General features: G+C 51.2%; 2 protein-coding genes across 2 annotated transcripts; one reads left to right on the forward strand and one right to left on the reverse strand.

The window, feature by feature from the left end:
- Positions 1–207: 207 nt before the first annotated feature.
- EDD37DRAFT_646898 (nonribosomal siderophore peptide synthase SidC) lies at positions 208–16,732 on the reverse strand (the record flags this gene model as incomplete). Its single annotated transcript, XM_062817791.1, has 6 exons — positions 208–415; positions 515–849; positions 910–976; positions 2,061–2,194; positions 2,252–12,019; positions 12,068–16,732. 6 exons carry the CDS (start codon positions 16,730–16,732, stop codon positions 208–210), a joined length of 15,177 nt encoding a protein of 5,058 aa, XP_062673099.1.
- A 769-nt stretch (positions 16,733–17,501) lies between these two features.
- On the forward strand, positions 17,502–19,459 carry EDD37DRAFT_255527 (L-ornithine N5-oxygenase). Its single transcript, XM_062810732.1, has one exon. It carries the CDS (start codon positions 17,821–17,823, stop codon positions 19,339–19,341), a length of 1,521 nt encoding a protein of 506 aa, XP_062673100.1. The 5' UTR covers positions 17,502–17,820; the 3' UTR covers positions 19,342–19,459.
- The last annotated feature ends 117 nt before the right edge of the window (positions 19,460–19,576 follow it).

The following is a 19,576-nucleotide window of genomic DNA, read 5'->3' on the forward strand; positions in this document are numbered from 1 at the left end:
TCCATTTGACACGATGCGTGGCGCTTGTGTGGACGATGCCAGGAGTATTGCCCTAGACTCGGGTCAAATATCTATTGCTATCAGTCAAGTCTAGATAACATCAGCTATCGCAGAAACGGGGTATTGATCGCACATCCATTTCCTCGGGCTATCAATCTCGGAGATGGTGTCCAGATAACACATCATATCTCGCCTCCATGCCAGTCCTTATGCCGCCTTTACCTTCGTTCCGGTCATCCGCCCTTGCGCCGCTTTCCAATCCTCTGGGGATAGATATTGCTGCATCAGCGGCTTCATACCCTGCCACGTCGCGATCTTTGCGCACGCAGCTTGCATTTGTAGCGGTATCCACCAGCGCAGCGGGCCCAGAAACCACGCCCTCGGGAACCATATAAGAGCTGTCTCGCTAACGTGTCTGCCATAGAGTTAGCATCAAAGTCAACCATACGCGCCGGCAGTGGCATCTACGACACCAGTACGCAGTCTGGCCGGATTGGAAGTTCGGAGTACGTACTGAGTTAACATGATTTGCAGGATGCTCATCTTCTCCTTCCCCTCCGAAACGTCGCTGACGTACATAAGAAGCGTTTGGAAGAATAATCTATCCATCATGTTGTCCGCCTTGTCGTCGGGATGAGCCCAGGCAATGATCACTGTGTCTTCCGTGGCGTTCGGGTCAGGGAAGAAGCCGTGTGGTACCCAAGTGTCGATGACATGCGGATTGGATTCGCCGGTATTCTTTGCGTTGTGGAAAGTGTCAGTGGCGGACCACGTACTTGTGAGGCCGACCGATCCTTGCAGGACTACGAATGTTTCGACTTGCTGGAAATGGAGATGAAGAGGTGGTGACTGGATGGTGTGTCAGAGAAGGCTGTCATCCTGGGGGGCGGACTAGAAGGGGTGACTGACCTGAGGATGCTTCTTCGCCTTCTTGGTCAGTGGATGATCGTGCTTGTATGTTGCTCGCATCATGACACTGGAGACAGTGGGTCAGTACTATTCGGGCTCTGTGGGAAGAGTTCGACCGCAAGGCTGATATGACGGTCCAGCGGCATAGTTTAGGAAACGGGTACTGATCAAACGGAAAGAACTGACGTTGCGTGCCTTGATGGCTTCGGCTCGAGGAATTCTAGAATAAATGATCCATCGAATAGTGAATATGGACCTCCAATGACGGGCTCTTCATCTTCTGTGACCTTCGTCGCTGATCCTCTTGGGACTGCCATCTTTGAGCGTTGCGTGCGGAGGGGCGTGTGACGAAGAGCTCGCAAGAGACGACAACCTTGAGAAGCGTCAATCAGGGGTTGGAACTGGTAGCAACGCTGCTCGAAGTTGGAAGATGCGACTGCGAGAGGAATTGACGGGTATTGTAATGGTTGCCATCGCTTTTATAGTTCCAGATGTGTTACAACATTCTTACTAGTCTGGGGCTGAACTGAGTGTCCCACAATGTCAAAAAGCCGTCCATATTGGAACACTTGAGGTGACCTAGTGACCATACGGCTGTCGCTGGACTCTGACTTAGCGCGTGCGTAACTTTAGCTGTAGATATACTTCGAATAGGGCTGTCCAGTTCGAGCCAGATGCTGCGATGCATGCCCCTGGATGGGGTGAAATGTCATTCTAGTGGGAGGTGGTGTACCCCCGATTAGGCTGCTTGCGGCATAGTGAGTTCTAGTGCTGATGAATTGCGGTACATCTCGCTTTCTGTCGAGGGGTCATGGCGGCAGCGTCTCGATGAATCATCTGAAAATGGAGTGAGGAAGTTGCTGCACATCTGATTACAACGTGGATCGAAGCTGAAGAAGAAAATTACTAATGAGCTTGTTTTGTCAGGGATGAGGTGAGATTGCGGGAATGAGGCATACATAAATCCTCTTACCAATATATCAGTAGTGCCTGTGGTAATATGCACCGAGAAGTCGCCGCCAAAGAGATCGAAAGGACCAAGCAGGTGAATTGATAACAAGACCTACAGTCAAACAACAAGTCTATTCTCCATCGAATGCAGGCTAAATTCAAGAACCTCATTGATCAACCGACGCCAAACGTACACCTACGCAAAATCCATCGACATTCTTCTCATGTCCTCCAAAATATTTTCAGCCTGATTTGCCGAAAGCATATCCTCAGGCGCAAAGATACCGATCCCGAGATGACCGTCCGAAACCCTTGCTTCGACATCAATTGCCGGCTAGAAACACGTTAGCGCAGTCTTTTTCGCAAGGTGTTTATGGAGGACAAAACTTACCAGGCACCATTCAGCCGCATCTGTCAGCATGCCTTCATTGTCCTCAAAAGGTGACGCTCCCTCGACCGCTCCAAGACGATCCTTCTCATTGGGACTTAATTGTGCATGTGTCACTCTCACTTCCTGACCACCAGCGGTCGCCGAAGTACCAGATCCCTCCCGTCCCCGTTGTGGCAATGAAAGGAAATTGATATACGTGTCGACCTTCACCTTGGTCCAAGCCCATATGTCTCTCATGCTTACTGAGCAGTTGCCCATCCTCGTGATTTCACCTAGATCATGTTGTACTTGTTGAGCAATGTCCAGCAGAGATCCGGTCACTCGGATCCTCAGTGGGACAATATTGAAGGTCGGAGCGTTCAACTCGTCGAGACCTTCGATATCCAAAGACCTGTTGGCGAGATAGATGCCCACGATTACGTCGGTCTGTTCGTTGCCACTTTGGTCACGTGGTAAAGCTGCATATATCCCGGCGTATGCGGCGAAAAACAATGCTTGGATGGTGATGCCGTGTATCTTCAGCTTTTCAGTCAATTGGCCGGTGTGCAGGACTCGAGGCTCGAATTTCTCAATCCTGTTCGCCTCAAATGATCCTTTTCCCATGGGCTTGTAGGTGCGATGTCCTGAAGCTAGATGGCTAACCCAGAAGTCTTTCACCATTGCTGAACCCGAGAAGGTCCTGTCAATAAACTCGTCGAATTGGGTCTGGGCCTGAGACGAGGGGCTGTCATTCCGGTATACCTTTTCAATCTCGGACACGATGAGCCCAAAGCTTACTGCATCGTACAGAGCATGATGGATCCGAACAGTGAGGATTAGGCCGTTGGCAGAATCGCTGATCCGATAGGACCATGGCAGCTTGTACCTTTGAGCAGTGTCGCTCTTGAAAACAACTTGCACAATCCGCAATTGTCCATCGGCGATGTAGTTGACGAATTTCGTTCTCAATATTGGCAGACGTCTAGTGAGGTTGTTGAGTGCGTTCTGGAGTGTCTCCGTGTTGGCCCCTGAGACATGAAGCCAAAAGGTTGGGTAGAACAGTCGACCACCGCTAGCAGCCCACATGTCAAGCATATAAAGCTGGCCGGCAGTGCAGGGAAGAACTGCTTCAAGATCCTCCTCGGGTATGCCTGTCGCACTTGGATCGATTCGAGACAGTCTATCATCTCCGTGCTTGTTGCTCACAACGGACTCGGGTCCGCCAATTTCCTTCTTTGATGATTGTACCGAGGCCGCCATCTTCTCAATTGTTTGCAGCTTGACGATCTCGCTGACAGGCAGCCTAAGTCCTTGTTTCCTCAATATACTCGAGACCTTGATAGCACTAACACTGTCCAAACCCAGGTGAAAGATACCGGTCGTCTTTCTTATCGTATCAGGATCTGTATGCGAGACTTCGGCGAGTATCTTTCTGATTGTACTTTCCAGGTCGGACCATATTTCAGCACTATCGGCGTGCATGTCATCGAGCTTAAGATCGTTTTTTCCGGTCTCGCGGAAGGTTATTGCAGGTAACCCGCAAATGCACACCTGATCATCAAGGTGCTGTAAGACGGGCTGCTGGGGGCTGCTCATGAACGACCACAGGACCGCATCCAGCTTGAACAGCAATTCCTCGCCAGATTCGCTTGTAGCGACTCCTTCCTGGAAGGCAACAGTCCACGAGAGGGCACCTTGACTGCCTTCCAGTTCGATATTGACCGGATAAGGAGGTTTGATGACGTTGTCATGGTTGGCGACTTCATCATACAACGTCAGCAGTTGGTTCTCCGCGTCCGGCAGCTTCTGGAAGGTGAACAACGAGTCGAAAACTTGAGGAGCGGCTCCTTGCTCTCGAGCGTACTGCACGGCGTTGCGCAATGGGAAGTGCTGGAACTCCGAAACCCGCACCGCTACGTCGTGCACTTTCCGTAGAACTTCAGCCTTGGTGCTGATCCCGTTGATATTAGGTCGGAAAAGCACAGTGTTGAATGTAGGGAAGACGAGGCGGTCTGAGTCCTGCGTCGTGCGTCCGGACAGCACCAGACCAAAACATACGTCGAGTTGGCGGGCGTAATGGGCGAGGACTGTCGTCCAACATGCAAGTCCCAGAGATTGAAGTGTGACGCTTTGCTCCCTGCAGAACTTGAGGACCTTCGTCAAGCTAGCTTTGGACATCGTCTGGAGCAACAGACTCCGTGCGGACGGGTGCTCGTCGCCCACATTCCCTGGGAATAGGCTTGATCGGAGATCCGATAGTTGATGCTGCCAGAAAGTTTGCGCTGGGAGGCTCCTCGACTGCTGCAAGACCTCTTGAAGATGAGCCTGATAATCAATGGTGGCGACTTCGTCCTGGTGGTCACTTGGTGACCGGTCCCGGTATAGTCTTGAAACTTCCTGATGCAGAAGATGTAACGACCACGCATCGTACATTGCATGTGGCATTGACAGTACCAGAAATCCTGCTCCGTCTCGGGTGGTGATGATTCGTGCTTGGAAGGTTGCCGAATTCAACTCTTGATACGTAGCGTCTTCTCTCAGGCTTCGGACAACGTCCGTAAGCTCCATGTCCTTAACGACCTTCATGCCCGCCCCATGCTTCGACACGTACTGGACGAAGGCGGCATCATTGTCAGATCTCTCGTTTGCTGTGAATCGAGTCCTCAGTATAGGCTGTGTCTGTACGGCTGTTTCCCATGCCCTTGTCAGTCGTGGGACATCGGTTTCCTTGTTCAGTCTAAAGGCCATGACGTTGAGATATTTCTGAGATTCGGCAAGTAAGCCTTCCTGCATTGGCGTGACTGGTAGAACGATCTCCATGTCATCCAGGCTGACGCCTTGATCCTGCAGCATGCCCCTGAGTTCTCTCTGTTGCTCTGCGTTCATCAGGGCTGAGAGTGACCTTTCGGAGTCCTCGGTCTTATTGGATCCTTCAATTTGTGCCGCTTGCACGATGCCTGCGATGGTCGGAAATCTCATGATGGCGCTCACCGGGACTTTCACGCCCACAGTTCTCAACCGGGCTGCAAGCTTCATTGCCTCAATGCTATCCAGTCCCAACTCGAATATGCTTGGCTTGTGCGGGTGAATTACTTCCCTACTGACCGAGGCTAGGTTGGCGACCTGGTCTCGCACAGCGAGCTGGATATCGGTCCATTCGTCATCTTCGGTGAGGCCACCATGTCCGATTTGCTTTCCCTCTGCGACGTCCTTGACGGAAGCTGTTCGTGCTGATCCGCAGAAGTCCTCAGGTAGCAGCATCTCCGCCTTTCCGATGCCTTGCACAACCTCGAGATAGGTGCTGAGTAGGCCTTTGATCGCGAGCTCGTCGAGGTACTCAGGTTTTGCAACAACGGTGACCGTGAAAGCTGATTCATCTTGTTCGACTTCGGTATTGAGGGGGTAATCCGGCTGGCTTTCAGATGATAATTCCTTCCAAAGGACGCTCTCGGTAGGCTGTCCGCGTGACATTTGACACACGAACAAACTGTCGGACAAGGGTGAATTGACGTCTGCTTTCAGGTACCTTGCAATCTTTCGCAATGGTGTATGTTGATACGGCAGGGCGTCAACACTCAGATGATGACAGGCCCGAACAAGGTCCACAACTGTCGATCCCTCCCGGAGGCCACTTATTGCGAAAGGTATGGTATTGAACATGGGACCGATCACATTCTCGAAATCCCCATTAGCTGAAGACCGCCCTGATACCACCACGCTCATGGCAGGTCTGGCCTTGAACTGCTTTTGTAAGGTGTATAGCCATGAAGATTGAAAGATCGCGGAAGTTGTGACGTTCAGTCGCTGGGATAGACCCTGAACAGCCTCAAGAGGTATTTGAACATGCGCGCTGACTGCTTGTCCTTGCATCTGGGTGTCCGGAGGGGTCAGAGGCAGCTTAAATGGCTCGATATTGGCAAGTCTGGACGACCAGAACTGCTCCTCGTCCGGCATCACACATAGTGGACCATAAGGAAGTGCCTCATAGAATTGCTTGTCGGATTTGATACCCTCCTCAGGGTGGACATAGTGAAGTCGGACTCGGTCCAAGAGTAACGAAAGGCTGATTCCGTCGTAGAGGCCATGAAAGATGTCAAGGATCATGTAACTGGTGTGATTGGACTCAACAATGCGCATCCTCCAGAGGCTTGACTTTGAAAAGGATTTGGTGGAGGTGGCCCATTGTACGAATGACGAGTGTAAAAGCGCATCAACCTCATGATTATCAGATTTGACCAATTCAGGGATTGCATCACTGAGGCCCTCTCGCAGGATTACTTGCGCAAAGCCATCTGTCGTAGAGACAAAGTAGGACCTCAAAATCCCTATTGAACGCTGTGCAGCAGTCCATGCCTGTCTCAGTCGGGCAAGATCGATTCCGGGGTTGAGTCCGAATTGCAAGGATGTGAAATAGGTAGTATCGCCAGGCTCACTGCGCATGACTCTGGAGACCATGCCTTCCTGCAACGCAGTGCAGGGTGCAATATGCTCGATCTGGTCGTCTCCGACTCCCAAGGCTTGAAGGATCGCGTGACGGTGGGTCTTTGCAAACGCGTCGATGCGCGTTTGTGCAGCTGCGACCATCTGGCTTTGATCATTTCCAGATTTCTGATCCAGAGTTCGTGCCAGGTCGGACACGACAGGGTGCTTAAGTATTGTGGCCACGTTGGAATTCTCGAAACCTCTCTTTCTGAGAGTCCTAGCAAGTCCGATCGCCGCTACAGAGTCCAATCCCAGCTCGAAGAGTCTTGAAGTGGGCTTGATGCTGGATGTAGAGACCTGCAAGAACTCCGCGAGCACCTCTATCACTTTGGACATGCTCCTTGGGTTGTCTGTCTTGAAGTCTTCTTCTTGGTTTACTGATGATGACTTCGGATCGAGCCCACTCGTCTCGTACAGAGCTTTCAGTGCTTTGTGATCAACCTTGTTGTTGACCGATAGTGGCAAGGAGGAGACTGCCAGGTAGTGTGTCGGAACCATGTAGGGCGGAAGGCTGTCCGAGCACCTCTTTTTGATGGCTTCTATCAAGGCTCGGGTTTCGGCATTCGAGATGATAGTCGGCTTTTCTCGTGTCGTCCTGCGCTGAGCAGCGGAGAAGAAGGTCACAAGCTGCTCCCTCTGCTGTTTCGGGTGTTCCAGCACCATGGTTGCTACATCTTTCATAGCAGGATCGGCACTCATCGCCACATGGTTGATTTCGCCAATCTCCAATCTCTGTCCTCGAAGCTTGACTTGATCATCAATTCTGCCCAAGAAGTCGAAGCTGTTATCATGCAAGAGACGGACAAGGTCACCGGTGCGATACACCCTGGTCTGAGACCCAGCCAGAGTGACGAATTTCTGTGCTGTGAGATCAGGCCGATTGAGGTAGCCCTTCCCGACCAAAACTCCGGACAAGCAGAGTTCACCAACGGCTCCGCGAGGAACAGGTCTCTGTGAGTTGGGCCCCATCACAAATGACCCCACATTATCCCATTGCTGGCCGATGTTTGTTGGTTTGGCTTTCTTGGGGACGTTTTGATGCACCGTGCAGCCGATAGTAACTTCGCTTGGACCGTAGAAATTGTACAAACATTGAGCAGCTCCCCAGGTTTCCAAGATATCCTGACTGACTTGCTCGCCGCCGACAATGAAAACGCCTTCGCACAAACCCGGCACATCCTCTGGCGTAAGTAATCGTGCCAAACTAGGGGTCAGATCCAGATGTGTGATTTTGAGCGTCCGGATGGTGGCTGGAAGATCTTCGAACAGAAGATCTCGAGGAGCGGATGTGACACAGATGCCAACACTCCAGCTCCAATATTGCTCGAGAACACTGACGTCAAAATGGAAGGATGCGAATTGTAGCCAGCGCGACGACTCATTCCAACGACCCTGAAAAATGCGCTGAAAGGCCAGCATTGCCTGGACGGCACTATCATGACTGATCAGACAGCCCTTTGGTGTCCCGGTCGTGCCAGAGGTGTAAAGACAATAACATGTGTCCTGCGGACTCAGTTCCCTTGATGACCTGGGCCTCTTGCTGAGCACCACACACCAGTCGATGGTGTCTAGCGCAAGCACTGATATATCCGGTGAAGAAGGGAATTCTGAGACCTTGTCACTTGTGGTGAGCACGTTTTTGCAGCTTGAATCTTGAAGAATGAACTCTTTCCTCGCTTTGGGGGCTCCTGGATCGATCGCAAGATAGGCACACCCCGCTTTCAGGATTCCCAAGATGGCAAAGGAGGCCTCCGGACATTTGTCAAAGCATATGGCTACCAGGTCTCCGACTTCCGCGTTCCTACTTTGCAGAAGCTGAGCGATCAGATTGCCTTTGAAATCCAGCTCCGCATACGTCCATTCTCGTTTCTCAAATGTCTCTGCTTGTATGCTGGTCACAAACTCGAGAGCGATCTTGTCTGGCTTCTGCTTTGCCATCACCTCGACAAACTCATGTAGATAGCGTATCTCCGTTTCGATACGATCATCAGCAGGAGCCACTACGGACATCAAGGAACTGGACATTTCCTTTGGCTCATCAACTCCAAAGCCTAGGGTCTTCTCAACCACCATGTTGAACTCGTCCAAAACATAAGTTGCCTGCTCCGGTGGGAGGACATTCTCTCGAAATGTGAGCTGGAGGCTAATGTCCTCATCGTCCGGTATGATCTCCAGCGATACTGCGTACTCAGCAGAAGCTTCATCTTGGACGAGCTTCCACGGCCTATCTGGACCCCCTTCGGAGTTGTACTTTTGCAGTACGAGAACAGTATCGAAAAGCTCACCCTCGACCCCAGCCCAGCGCTTGATCGAGCTTATCGGAGTGTGCTGATGCCTTAGTATCCCTGCACAGCGCTTGGAGCAACGCATCAGGTGGTCTTGGAGATCTTGCGAAATCTTGGTCGCGAACGGAACCGTGTTGATGCATGGGAAAGCGACTTCATTCTCCTCCTCGGTATCAAAATCTCGGCCAGACAGAATGATGCCAAAGGTCACTGAATCCTGGCCCGTGTAGGCGGACAAAATGAGGGACCATGCAGCCGCACATACAGCTTGTATGCTGGCACCAATATCGGCGCAGGCTTTCTCCAGGGCAGAGCGAGACAAAGTACACTGTTTTGACGCAACACCGAAGCTTTGAGCATCGTTGAAGTATATCCTCATGTCAGGAAATCGAGTCGGACAGAGGTCGGGTAGCACTTCCTTCCAAAAGTCCTGCGATCTCTCTTCGTTGCTCATGGCCAAGATCCTGGAGATAGTTGTGGACGGTGGAGTCATGTTGGGAGGCCTCTTGCCGCTATATATCCCAGCGACATCTCGGAGTATGATATTCAGGGACTGCGCATCGTACAGCGCATGTAACATAGTAATCTCAAGGGTCGCCGTGCCTTCTTTGCTGTCCAATGATAGCTGCCACGGTGGATGGATAAGTGGAAGCTTAACTTGCTGACCTGTGGGAAGACTGCCAGCGGATGGCTTCTGTACATTCTCAACCCAGGGGAGCTGGACAGCATCTGCACTGTAAGTCACCATGACGAAGGGAGTGTCCGCTTGTTCTGTCTCGACGAATCCAGTTCGCAACATTTCATGCAAACTCTGTGCGGTTGTCCAAGCCTCCTTCAAGTTCCGGACGTCCACTCCTTTCTCGAGGACGAAGTGGACTGAGTTGAGATACAAATTACCATCCGAACGCAAGAATTGCGACAATATCCCTGACTGAGTTGGGGTGCATGGTTGGAATGATTCAACAGCAGCTCCATTGATGTTGTTGTCTGCGCACAATCTCTCGCGATATCTCTGGTCAAATGCGGCGAGGTCGAATGTCGCTGGCTCACTCGGTTGCTGACTGTTTGACTCACATGCCGCCGCAATCTGGTCGATACTGGCAGCTTCCAGAACGTCTGCGCTTGAAATGTTGTAACCACTCTTACGAAGCCTTGCTGCTATTTGCACAGCGTTGATACTGTCCAATCCCAAATGGAATATGGTAGTATTTTTGCGAATCATGGCCGAGACGTCAGGTTTGAGTTGCATGATAGTGTCCTTGACCAAAGTTTCGACATCTGAGAGCGGCTCGAACCCATTGACATGGTTCTCAGCCAGTGTTTGGACTGGGCGAGATGACTTTTCGAATGGCTTGAGCTTCGATAGTTTCCCAGCGATGACAGCGAAGTCCAACGCCCGAGATTGCGGGTACTTTGCCGTATGCTGAAGGAGAGTGTCAAAGCATGCTAGCAGCTGGGTCAACACACGTTCACCTGCAACCTCTGAATGCAGCTTGAGGTGTATATGATCAGTTGCCATGTCCATGACTATCTCTAGGATGAAGGGAAAGGACATGTCTCCTGATTCATGAACTTGGGACCAGATACCTTCGTCCAGCTGCACCTCTTCCTGCTGTAGCAGGATTAGGGTGTCGAACAATGCTCCACCATGTGCAATATTCTGCCGCTGGATCCGACGCAGTGAGCTCGGCTGGTATGGCAACAGCTCAACGTTCTCTTGCTGAAGATCATTGCACAAGTCAGCGTTCGTCGCTTCACGACCAAACTGTAATCGGATTGGAACAGTATTGAAACATGGCGCGACAATCCTGTCAATACCGTCGATAGGCAAGTTCCGCCCGCTTAGGACATTACCATAGCAAACGTCCTGTACCTGGAATATGCACGAGAGTAAACGAGTCCAAGCAGCCTGAAAGACCGCTAGAGGCGTTGAAGACAGTCTTCGAACGCAGTTTTGGAAAGCCGAAAGACTCAAAGAAGCATCCCGGCCAGCAATCGATGTTTGCACGCCTTTGTGTCGATCTTCAGTCATAATAAGGTCGCCCAGCTTACAGCTCGTGGCATTCCGAAGCTTCTGACTCCAAAATTGATCGGTGGCATCAGTTTTTGTGCTTTCCAATAATGAAAGATAATTGTCAAATGGCACCGGAGGTGGAAGGGGTCGATTGTGATATAACGACTGAATTTCGTCGAGGAGAATGGACATAGCCTCGGCGTCATAGAGAACGTGGTGAATGTCGAACCTCAGTTCCTTAGTGTGCGTGTCTGTTTTGCTCGCGACCAACTTCCATGGTGGAAGAACCAAAGCGTCGTCTTGCTGCGGGGCCTCCTTTGCACTGCCTTCATCCTGCCAGGGTAGATGGTATTCCCCCAAGACCACTTGCACAAATGGGCTCTCAGCGGAGTCTAGTGAGATAAACCCGGTTCTGAGGAGGTCATGCCTGTACATTGCTTTTGACCATGCGTCTTTCAGCCGTGACAAGCTGCCGTGAACTGCAAAGTGTAGTGAGTTGTAATATGCAGTAGACCCGGGCGCCAACGAGCCACTCGCCATGGACTCTTGGAGAGGTGTGCACGGTAGGATCTTCTCCACTCGTAATCCGAAACGAGAGTAAGTATCGACCGCCTTAGCTCTTATTTTGTTATCGAGGAAGTGATCGAAGCGCTGATCATCTGATCCACCTGCCTCTGTTCGATCGAGTGCCAGCCATGAAGTCAGTTGGCCAATTGATGCATTCCGTAAGATAGTAGATACTTCCACGGCTGGAAAATGCGATCGAAGTCGTTGAGCCACTTTTACTGCGCTGATCGAGTCCATCCCGAGAGCGTAGAATGAAGTCCTGCGGGTAATTGACTTGAGAGGGACACCGAGAGCATCGGCCAAAGCCTGAGCGACCAAAGATTCCGATTCAGACATTTCAGCCACATCCTCGGATTCGTCGCTGTCCCTCGAGGCCTTTTGTAAGTCTTCTGTGCTCATTCCAATGTATCTGTCGATCAACGCCCGACGGTCGACCTTACCCTGCCTCGTCAAAGGAATTTCGTCAAGACAGATGAGCACATCCGGTACCATGTAGCCAGGTAACGAGCTTGCTAAGTGATCGAAAAGCGACCTTGTGATTTGGGAAGCATCATCAGCTTTTGCGGGCGTCTGGGGGGCCCAGAAACAGACAAGTCTGGAATTTCGCCCTTCCTTTGTGATGATGAACGAAATCGCATCTAGGACTTTTGGGCTCTTGACTAGCGACGAGCTGATTTCACCTAGCTCAATCCGCTGGCCTCGAAGCTTGACCTGGTCGTCTTCACGACCAAGGACAACGAGGGTGTCATCTGCTAAAAGTCTTCCAAAGTCTCCCGAGCGGTACAGTCGACCATACTGTGGATGGTCGAAGAAGCTTCTTGCTGTTAGGTCAGGATCGATATACCCACGTCCAACCTGCTCTCCACCGATCCAGACTTCGCCGACTCCGCCCTTTGGCACGGGGAAGAATATTGACTCAATATCGGTCTGACCTCTATCAGCTGCATTTACAGAGCTGATTAAATGTCGTCTGCAGATGAACAGGGAGGTATTGGGAAAGGCAGGGCCAACATTGTTCGAAACATCCACTCTTGCTACTTTAGGTCGAACGTTGCATATATTGGTTGTCTCGCTCGGACCATAGCCTTGGTATAGACCACGGTCAGTCCAATTGCCGAACACCTTTGAATTCATTGGCTCCCCCGCAGTCACCAGCATCTTCACGCCCGGAACGTTGTCTGGATGCACGAGGGCAGCGACCGAGGGAGTCATGCTAAGGTGGGTAACACCCAACTTGCGTATGAAGCCTACAAGGTCTCTGAACAGAACATCGTTGGAGGCCGTGCATAGCGTCATGCCCATATGCCATGTCCAGAAAATTTCGAAGACTGAGACATCGAAGGCGGGAGAGCAAGACTGTAGCAGGCGGTCTTCGTGAGGTGTACATGGGTAGATGTGTGATAACTGTTCCAGATTACTGAGAAGGTTTTTACGGGTGATGAGAACACCCTTAGGAACACCCGTGCTGCCAGACGTAAATACTGCGTATGCAAGCTGATCCCTTCCGGCCTTGAAAATACACTGGTCCTTAGTGTGTTTCGATCCTTCACGGAGGTGCGATATCGCAAGACACGCTAGCTTCGTATTGCCCAGATCAAGTTCGAAGTCATCAGCGACCAACACCACACGAGTGCTGGAGATGCTCAAAATCTGACGTATCCTGTCTGGCGGCGTGCGAGGGTCGATACACATGTAGCCAGCACCGGCCATTATCACAGCCACAATGCCGATGTAGAGGTCGAGAGATCTGCCGGCAATCAGGCACACAATATCGTCTTGCTTCACTCCGTAGGTATCCCGTAAGGTTGAGGCTATGTTCAGTCCGTACGTGAAGAGCTCGGAGTAGGTCAGTGTCTCCCTTTCAACCATTCCGCTTTCCTCACCAAAATTCTGCACGAAGTCCACTGCGAGTCGATCGGGTTGCGTTTCTGCCAGACTTTGAATGGTTGTTGTAAGATCGAAGCTCGATTCGAAGTGCTCATATTCGGTATTAGCGAGTGACATGAGGTGTGGCTCAGATTTCCCCCAGAGTTGATTGAGCTCAATCTCAGAATCACTCAATATCTTTTTGGTGACCTCATCCAGCTGCGCAATCAACAACCTTGCATGGATTTCAGGGATTCGGCCTGTGTCAAAAGACATCTTCAGGGAAACGGACCCATCACCGGGCTCAAATTCTAGGACGACAGCGTAGTCCAGGACGTCTTCACTCTTTGTAGTATGAATCTTCGATGTATCGCGATGTTGTCCTTCATCAATTTGTTGCCACACACATAGTGTGTCAAACAGTCTGTTGCCGGGCGTTATGCCTGCAGCTATGTTGATGTCGCGAAGCGTGATTGAGCGGGACTTAAGATAGTGTGTACGCTGCTTTTGCACTTGGTTGATGATGTCCCTTGCCGTTCTCACGGCGCCCATGTCAAGACGCATGGGAATTGTCGATAAGCAAGGGCCAATGATAGACTCTATGCCTAGCAGTGGGAGATGTCTGCCAGCAGACACAACTCCAATAGCAACGTCCGAGTTGTCAACATACGACGATAGCAAGGCAGCCCATGCGGATTGTAAGATCGTCTCTCGGCTACACCGCAGGGCGTTTGCAGTAACAGAAAGTAGACTGTGAGAGGTGGTCAACGGATGAACGATTGACACCCTGCACGGGCTCTTTGGTTGAGAAGATGACAGGATAGGAAATGTCGAAGGCACGAAATCCCGAAACAAGTCCTTCCAGTAGGCAACATCCTCAGTGTCGTCACCAAGAGTAGTTGAGCGCTGATAGGAAGCAAACTCTGAGTATTGCGGTCTGTCGAGTGGTTGGTCGCCTGTAAGGATTTGGTTCACGTCGTCAATAATCAGATCCCAAGACCAGCCATCATAGAGGCCATGGTGAAGAGTAATGAGGATATTGCCGTCATTTTCAGTCGCAGGTTGCGGCGTTATTTGTAAAGGATGGAGCAGACCAAGGTCGTTGTCCACAAGGTCCTTCCAGACGATTTGTGCAAACGGCATCTGCGCCTCTGCGGTAGGGACAAATCCAGACCGCAGGATCTCATTACGTGCCGCTAAAGCATGAAACGCCCGGCGCACATCTTCGAAGCGAATTTCTGGAGAGCACCGGAGCCAGATCTGGTTGAAGTTGAGCTCCCCGTTTGCTGCTGTTTCCACAATCATCGCTACCTGCATAGGGCTGCAAGGAATCAATTTCTCCCAAGAAGCATGGAGCTCCTTGACTGGTGAGCTTGCCATCACTTTTTCCTGGATCATCTCCCATTCCTGCGATGCTTCGTATGGGGACCCGAGCTGTTGGGGACTGCCACTGCTTGCTTCGCGTTGTAAAAGCGCCGATAGATCCGCAATGTTGTCAGACTCGGCTATCATGCCAATATCTACTCGCCTATAGGTTGGGCGGAGGCGGGATGTGATCTTGATCGCCCGAAGAGAGTCCAGCCCCAGTGATGCGAAGGAGCTCAGCCTGTCAGGGCAGTGGCCCATTTCTTGTTCCAATACATCGGCTATGTCTCTCTCGGTCTGGTTCTCGAATGTGTCCGGCGATCGAGACGATTGCTGCGAATCCCGAAAATCTTGTTCGAGGGTCTTGCGATCAACCTTGCCGGAAGGCAAGCGCGGTATTTCACCCGTTATGAGGATGATTCTGGCCGGGCGCATGTAAGGTGGCAACCAAGATTTGCACATGGCAGATACGTCCACAGTCTTGACTTCGTTGTTTGTTGCGCAGAAGAGCACCATGTTGTCGTCAATGACGCTGGCAATGGCGAGCCGAACGCCGTCGACTTTTGATGCGACTTCTTCGACTTCACCTAGCTCGACCCTTTGTCCTCTTAGCTTGATTTGGCCCGAGGTCATTCGGCCAAGTATTTCGATATTACCGTCTGGGAGACAAACAGCTCGATCACCGGTTCTGTAGACTGGTCCATATCCGGGAAGCTCAACAAATGCTGCACTGTTTTGATCCGGTCGGTTCAAATACCCATCAGCGAGCTGACCTGCAACGGCGAGTTCACCTGATTCGCCAACAGGCGCTACTTGAAGGTGATCGGACTGCTGAAGAATGAAAGCTGTTACTGATGAGAGAGGTCGACCAATGCTTCTCACCGACGCATCTGAAAATAATCTTGGCGCAAGTGTACAGTGTATTGCAGCTTCGGTTGGGCCATACATGGCGTATAACATGCTCGATTTGTCAGGACCTCCACCAAATTCCCGAACCACTTGGGAAGTAAGCATTTCACCGATCGTCAGCAGTGTCTTCAGACAAGGCGCTGCATCTCTGGTCCTCAACAACGTCCCCGCAACCGTAGGAGTGAGCTCTGCAGCATCCGCCTCGAGACATCGGATGGTAGCAGGGAGATCACTGAGCATACGCTCGCGATCACAGCCGACTAGAGTTGCACCTCGAAAGAAGGGAAAAAACACCTCAAATACTGAGACGTCGAAGGTTGGTGAAGCAAATTGAAGGAACCGCTTGAACGAAGGTATGTGCTCATCATGAGCAAGGATTGATTGCGACACCGAGGAATGCGAAACGACGACTCCTTTCGGCAGACCCGTAGAGCCGGAAGTATACATGACATAAGCTGGGTCACTTGGCTTCGTCCGGTTCAAAAGCTCGAGCTTGGATTCGTCCTCCCAGTCGGACCCTAACCTGGCTTCCAGGTCTTTGAGTGATATTGGCATGCAATCGACATTTGCAGTTTTGCTCCGGACGGATTCCAGCATGCTTGGTATCGTCAGAATGAAGGAAGCATCGACATCTTTGACAATAAACTTGAGCCTTTCCAGAGGGACATCATGAGCCACAGGACAGAAGCCGGCACCGGCTTTCAACACCGCTACCCATGCTATGTAAAGCTCTGGGCTTTGTGGTATGATGACTGGGACAATATACCTCTGCCGCGAGATACGTTTGAGCCGTGTCTGGATGTCCCGCGAGAGCAAGCCCGTAAGGCGATGGAAGTCATGGTATGTGAGCTGAATCCTCTTCCCACCAGATGTGAGGAAGTCGAGAAGCAGCCGTTGTGTCTGGTCGAATGCAATCAACTCATGGAGCAATTGTGGTCCAGGAAGTGTCTGGCGGGTCTTGTTGATGACTGATAGATCACGTGTCGTATGTGTGCCGTTGGTTAGAGGCGCCATTTTCCGACAGGGCTGGGAAAGGAATGGTCAATTCACCCAAGGGAATGAAGAGCGGCTGGGATATGCTGCCGGAAGACCTAGCTTGCAACTTTGTATGGTTACCTAACCATGCAGGGTTATGAGAATGGTAGTTGCTATATGTGGTATTGTACCAAGTCGAGAGAAGTCGAACGGTATTTTGCAACTGATTGAAATACGATATAATTTGTGCGATCTAGAATGCGCAATTGCTGTTTGTCGTGGTCACTATGGAGGCCAGAAGTAGTGATGGTCGTGACAACTTGACTCGTGTACCGGCGCGTGAAGCGAGGCTGCAGCGTTTGTCTTCATGGCGACGTGACGTGATTGTCGTTTGCCGTTGCATTGTCTGACGCTGGACGACGCCACGACTCTGTCTTCATTGCAATGGCCCCGGGATCGGGCATTGAAGCAGACTCGAATCAGCGGTGTTTCTCGCCAAGGTCTCGATGGAAGGAAAATTTCTTTCGACCGATAAGTAAGTTGACGAGCGGACGCCATGCATGAAGTTGTTTCCTCGATCCCTGCACCAACGTGATCTACAAATGTTAAAACTCCTCCTGTGGATGTCGTGAATGTCCCTCTTACTGGTCGGAGATCTTCTTGACAAATCTAATCTGATAAAGGTAGCATTCAATCTTGATCTAATCAACGCTCCGGCATCGGCTTGCTGGGGTCAACGCGTAGTTCTTGATCTTTTATGGCTACTTGGCCCGGTGTTGGCCTCATTTAGCACCATCTCTTAGGTCTTTGGATCCCAAACGACCCTCATACCTGCGTGTGAGCTTGATGCGTCGTAAAAGATGCTCCATGGACAATCGGGTAATGTGACACGACAACGGATGTTTCCGCTTCAATCATGATGACATGGAGCAGCATGTGGCAGATGATTAGTTCATGCGTAGTGCAATCAATCTCAGGAGACTCTGGCAGTGGCAGGTTCAACGAAGGCACATGTATCTAGTCACTAGACTTCGAACTTTCTTAACAATTTTTCTTGCTATGCAAATCCCATGATATATCCTCAGCCAACGTGAGAGAATCAAGCCACTTAACAGTGCCCCTCTCCAATGACTCCAATCGCGGTATATGAGGATGGCACAGGCCGGGATGGCCTTATCATGACCAACCATATCAAGGGAACAGCCGCCGGCAATTCTGTTGCAGCGAAACAAGACAATGCAGGCATGGTCGATCATGCACTCATGCTCAACTCTGCAGCAGCGGGTGAAGTAGATGACCTACTATGTGTAGGCTTCGGGCCTGCGTCACTGGCCATTGCAGTAGCCTTACATGATCTGCTGCAGGAGCAAGGAGGCGTTGGCAGCACGGTCAATACTCCCAGAGTGCGCTTTTTGGAACGGCAGCCGACATTCAGATGGCATGCTGGGATGCTACTACCGGGCGCAAAAATGCAGATCTCGTTTATCAAGGATCTTGCAACTCTTCGAGAACCACGCAGTCACTTTACCTTCCTGAACTATTTGAAACACCACGACCGACTTGTTCAGTTCACGAACCTGGGTACTTTCTTGCCTGCCCGAGTCGAATTCGATGATTATCTGCAGTGGGCGGCGTCTCATTTTGACGACGTGGTCGAGTATGGCCAGCAAGTGGAATCCATTCGTCCACGGAGATTAGCGGATGGCGGTAAATACGACTGTCTGGAGGTTGTGTCGCGCGATTTGAGGACGGGGAGCAGTGTGACTTTTCTAAGCCGGAACGTTGTCATTGCTGCCGGTGGACGATCGAAAAGACCTCCTCAATTTCCTGAGTACCACGACAGGATCCTGCATTCATCAGAGTACAATACCCGGATCGAGCAAGCCTTACCAGAAAAGGACAAAGCATACAACATAGCCGTGATAGGAGGCGGCCAGAGCGCGGCAGAGGTCTTCAATGATTTGCATGGCCGCTACCCCAATGCCACCACGAGGCTGATACTTCGAGACACAGCATTGCGGCCCAGTGACGACTCACCCTTTGTGAATGAAGTCTTCGACCCCGAAGCCGTCGACACGTTCTATGATCAGCCCAAGGGGTTTCGAGGTGACACCCTCAAACGAAACAAAGCCACAAATTACAGCGTCGTCAGGCTTGAACTCATTGAGAAGATATATGAGCTTCTTTACCTGCAAAGCATCAAGCAACCAGACAAATCTCGGTGGCAACATCAGATTCTTCCGTCGACAGAGGTCACCGAAGTCGTCGATTACAAGTCAACCGGAGGATTGCTGCTGACACTGACCAATTTGAACCCACTAGACAACAAGGCAACAGAAAAGATGCCTGTGGACGCCATCATATTGGCGACTGGATATCGCCGAGACGCACACGTCGACATGCTCAAGGACTGTCAGCCCATCAATGCCAACCATGATGGTCAATGGCAAGCCGGACGCGATTATGGTGTGAAGCTGGATCCGCAACATGTAGAAGAGGGCGTGGGGATATGGCTGCAAGGGTGTAACGAAGAGACGCACGGTCTTTCTGACTCACTGCTTTCGATCTTGTCCACGCGTAGCGGAGAGCTGGTGGATTCGATCTTTGGCAAAGACCTGGAGATCAATGGTCATGATTCGCAATTGTGAGTCGTGGTCCATACACGAGGCACGACATCCTGTGCAGGCGAGGAATCCATCAGGCCGAGGAACCTGAACGTAGCACAGCACATGTAGTGACACCAGAGTTGCTGAAAGGCTGCCTGTCGTTTAAGCAGGCATAATGTTGTCTCTATCGGGTAGAATAGTTTCATGGCCTCTCAAGCACGCCCTGCACGATCAATCACGATTTCAACACAATTGAGCCCCGTGCCGCGCCTTCACC

This window comes from Exophiala viscosa (genome assembly GCF_022695815.1).
Source record: "Exophiala viscosa unplaced genomic scaffold EDD37scaffold_2, whole genome shotgun sequence".
NCBI classification, from domain to species: Eukaryota; Fungi; Ascomycota; class Eurotiomycetes; order Chaetothyriales; family Herpotrichiellaceae; genus Exophiala; species Exophiala viscosa.

What these genes read in the sequence shown, in the direction of transcription:
- EDD37DRAFT_255527 (XM_062810732.1), top strand. Translation starts at nt 17,821, where the DNA reads ATGACTCCAATCGCGGTATATGAGGATGGCACAGGCCGGGATGGCCTT.